Source organism: Poecilia reticulata, linkage group LG18 (genome assembly GCF_000633615.1).
Source record: "Poecilia reticulata strain Guanapo linkage group LG18, Guppy_female_1.0+MT, whole genome shotgun sequence".
NCBI classification, from domain to species: Eukaryota; Metazoa; Chordata; class Actinopteri; order Cyprinodontiformes; family Poeciliidae; genus Poecilia; species Poecilia reticulata.
Genome location: NC_024348.1, coordinates 19,908,061 through 19,912,024, shown reverse-complemented (window position 1 = coordinate 19,912,024; position 3,964 = coordinate 19,908,061). Strand labels below are relative to the sequence as shown.

The following is a 3,964-nucleotide window of genomic DNA, read 5'->3' as shown; positions in this document are numbered from 1 at the left end:
CAAATCTGGAGCAAACTTCCAGAAAACTGCAAAACAGCTGAAACCCTGAATGCCTTTAAATCTCAAATGAAACATTGACAGACATTTTGAAGTGTATTTACTTGATGACAAACACTGTCGATACACTGAAAAAACACAAAATCTTACCAAGTAAATGAATCTGGTGTCTACTGTCTACTTCAAATATCTTACTACACTTAAAAAAATACAAAACTAACTTAAAAGTTAGAAAGTTCAGAAAGAAATAGTACTTTTCCATCAATRTTAGGGAATTATTTTACTTCAAAAGCTCCCATTTCTTTCTTAAAAAATACTTTTAAGTTAGTTTTGTATTCTTTTACGTGTAGGATGATATTTGCAATAAATCTAGACCAAAAATACTTGGTAAAACTTTGTGTTTTTGCAGTGTACAGGCTACATGTGGGCCTATCATGATAACAAATTGTCCTGGACGATAAATTGACCCAGACGTTATTGAACTAAACAATAATATTGTTGTTTTGATACGATTTTCAAGTAATATAATGGTGATGGGATAATAAAAATGCAAGAACACATTAAAAAAAAAGCAATAAACTTTAAATTGTGATGAAATTTTAACACTGGAACTGGAAGACATTTTAAATATCCAAAATAAACAAAACAACAAATAAAATTGTCCTGAAAAAGAGATCAAAACACCAGACTTCCTACTACAAACTCAACCTTGTCATGGGATTAATTTATTTCTTACTGTGACCGGCCCAGATTTCAAACTGAAATCCTGTGTTTGTGTGTAAAGCTGAGCTGCCACCATGTTGATGTTTTTAAATAAAAAAAAGCAGGCAGGAAGAGCGACCTCTGGTTTCCCTTCGTAGTACGTCAGCCTGGTCTTGGTGAGGACAAACACTCGTTCCTTGTAGTTCAGCGGCGACGTCCTTTTCTTCTGCTGCGAACGCTTGATCAGCGTCTCCTGCAGTAGCGAAACGGCACTCATTCTGGCTCCACCTGCAGCATCTGTCCGTCAGTCCGTGGCGCTACGCCGCGAAGGGACGGAGCTGGGCTGAGAGGAAATACAGCAGCAGTGAATTCAAACGCCAAAAATGGCCTAAAGACGAATCGTTTCTGGAAAAATATTCATCTTTTACATTCCAACCTCGACCWACAAAGTATTTCACTAGCATTTTATGTGACATAAATTAGAAACAACATGTATTTTCTGGACACAGTGACATTTTGTGACAATCAAGTAACTACGTCACCTWCAGTTGTCATTAAAATATGAMGTCTTGAAATTGGGCTTCTGTCTCTTTAAAGGGACAGTATCATGTAATGATGTTATTCTCGCATCATAAACAAACCTGGAGCGATAACTTGATTCCTTCAAGCATGTTTGAGAAATCYTTTAATCTCCATGGTGCAAAAGCCTGGCTGGACCTAGCCCCRCCTTCAAGGCGAAGCTCCTCCCCCTCCCAGCTCCTTCAGACTAGCCAGCAGTAATTAGCAAACATCTGCTGAGCTCATTACAGGAGCCACTTCTCAGTGGTAAARATGTTGTTAAAGGCTTAATAGAGGAGCCATGTTGTGATAACTTCCTGGGGGCGGAGCTAAATGAAGAGCAGGAGCTTCTTAAAGAGACAGAGGCCCAATTTCAAAGACATTAAATTATGAATTCGAGTTTCTTATAAGTCATATTTGATATATTTTCGTCTAATATTTTTATTACAACTGAAGGCAACAGTTACTTGATTGTGCTATAAAATGGCTGGAAAATACAAAATACTGTCCCTTTAAGAAGATCCTGCTCTTTCTGACACACCGCCTCCGTGAAGTTATCACAGCCTTAGCAGCGTTTCAGTTTGTTTTGGCGGCGTTTCACACAGCAGCTGATGGTTGCCATGGAAACGAAAGGGCTTCTTAAACATTTTGAAACAATCAAAGCAACACCCCAGGTATGTTAATGATATGAGAATAACATTATTACATAAAGTCAATTTTACAGAATCTCCATCCTTTGAAAAGGAAAATATTTGCTGTGTGCTACAAAAATCAGGTTTCTGTACGAGACTGGAAATAAATAAAAACATGTCGTGTTTAAAAACTGGGAAGCAGCAAATATGTAGAAGAAGACGTTCTGATCAGACGCGACCAAAGTTTGTTTTTTGACTCGGATACAAAATGTTGGAAAATTTCAACGCTGCTCATCATCATCTCAGAAAACCTGCTGGTCCTGACATGAGACTGAAAGAGCAGTTCAGCTTCCAGCAGGAGATAATGAAGTTAAATCAAAGCATATCCATGTGTTAGAATGGCCTAGTCAAAGTCCAGCTCGAAATCCAAGTGAAAATCTAAAGGAAGATCTAAAATAAAGTAGCGTTCAMMTCGCATTTTGAAAACAAAAGTGGGGAGAAACGTCCGTCTCTCAGTGGAAATGATAGAAATATTCAGATTTCTTGCAGCTTTTACGCATTTCAATCTGGAAATTCATGTTAATCTTTCTCAGATTAAAGTTTTTTCTCACGCTTTGAAAACCACGTCCGCTGTCGCCACATGCTTGGAGGAGGAAGAATAAACCGCCAAGTTAATGACCGAATTTCCTTAGAAAGAAAACTTGTTTCCAGCTGGAGAATAAAGAGATTTTACAGGATTAATTATCTGTTGTTTGAATATAAACTGAACCCGTTTTGTCAGGAACCGGCTGGGTTTACTGTGAACTGTGCTGCTCACATTCACTGAAACTTGTTCCTCCAAAATTAGTTCCACAAAACCGAGACAAATGGGTCGGTCATTTATAGAACCGGGTCGGCGTGACCAGAAAAACCTCAGAGAGGAAATCGTTCTGCACAGAGAGAAAAGGAAGAAAAAGAAACCGGCTCCTGAACCAGAACTTGAGAAAATGTTGTTGAAAGTCGACCCGGTTCGTGTTCGGCTTCCGCTTCTGGACCGGGTCTCATTTCCGTCTGTGTTCTGGACAAACGCAGCTAAACGGGACATTAATCTGGTTTTATTTTTAACAATTTCCTCAAAAACAAAGTCACATTTTGGAGAATATTTATAATCCGTTCTAAAAAATGTGAAACAAAAATACTGTCAAATATTACAAAGAAAACATGTTGAGTCGATCTGTCGGGATAAATTTACTGGATTGTTGCGAAAAACAATAATATTGTTATTTTGAGACCTTTTTCAAGTCACATAATGGTAATAATAATACAATAATACGACGACGTTTAAGGGAAATTCTGGGTAGAGAAAAGGAGTAAATTTCCTAAATAAATTGCCAAAATAATTTTTAGCAAAATTATTAAAAAATTTCTGCATTTGAAAAGTCAAAATGTGCAAAAACAATCTGAAATTTTGAGGTTAGTTACAGATTTTGAGTTTTTTCGACTTTGAAGTTTTTTCTCAAAAATTTCAGATTAATGTCAAAATTTCTGAAATTTTTCTAGAAGATTTTCAACTTTTCAAACTAAGAAATTTCCTGGTTAGTTTCTGAGATCAGTCTCACAATTTCAGGTGTTTTTCTAAAAAAATCTTTGACTTTTCAGACTCAATAATTTACTTTATTTGTCTAGCAAATTTCTGGGATTAATCTCAAAATATCAGTTTTTTGACAAAAATTATTTCTATTTACACTATGCGAGCAGATCCTTTCAAAGATCAATAAACTTTAAATTACAACAAATTTAAAGTCTGTTAGAACTTTAAATTTGTTCCAACAAACACTGGAACTAGAAGCCATTAAAATATCCACAATAATTGAGACAGAAGTCTGCAAACTAATTCATCATTCAAAAAAAGGCAAATTGAGACCAAAGCAAATTAACTGACGTTGCTCTAAACCAGTGATTCTTAACCTTTTTTCAGGTACCGAACCCCCCAGTTTCATATGCGCATTCACCGAACCCTTCTTATTCCTCCTACCCGCCCCCCACCCCCGCCGACACACAAAAGACTTTGTGGTATTCTGATTTAGTAATGTAAT

The 3,964-nt window shown here is 36.6% G+C and overlaps 1 protein-coding gene across 1 annotated transcript in view; it reads right to left on the bottom strand.

Annotated features, from left to right (window-relative positions):
* Nucleotides 1-3,964, bottom strand: part of tec (tec protein tyrosine kinase) — a 25,022-nt gene that overhangs the window by 14,395 nt on the left and 6,663 nt on the right. Inside the window, exon 2 of the mRNA XM_008436104.1 lies at nucleotides 719-1,042. Coding sequence (XP_008434326.1) covers nucleotides 719-976 — 258 coding nt within the window. The 5' untranslated portion in view covers nucleotides 977-1,042. The remainder of the gene's footprint in view (nucleotides 1-718; nucleotides 1,043-3,964) is intronic.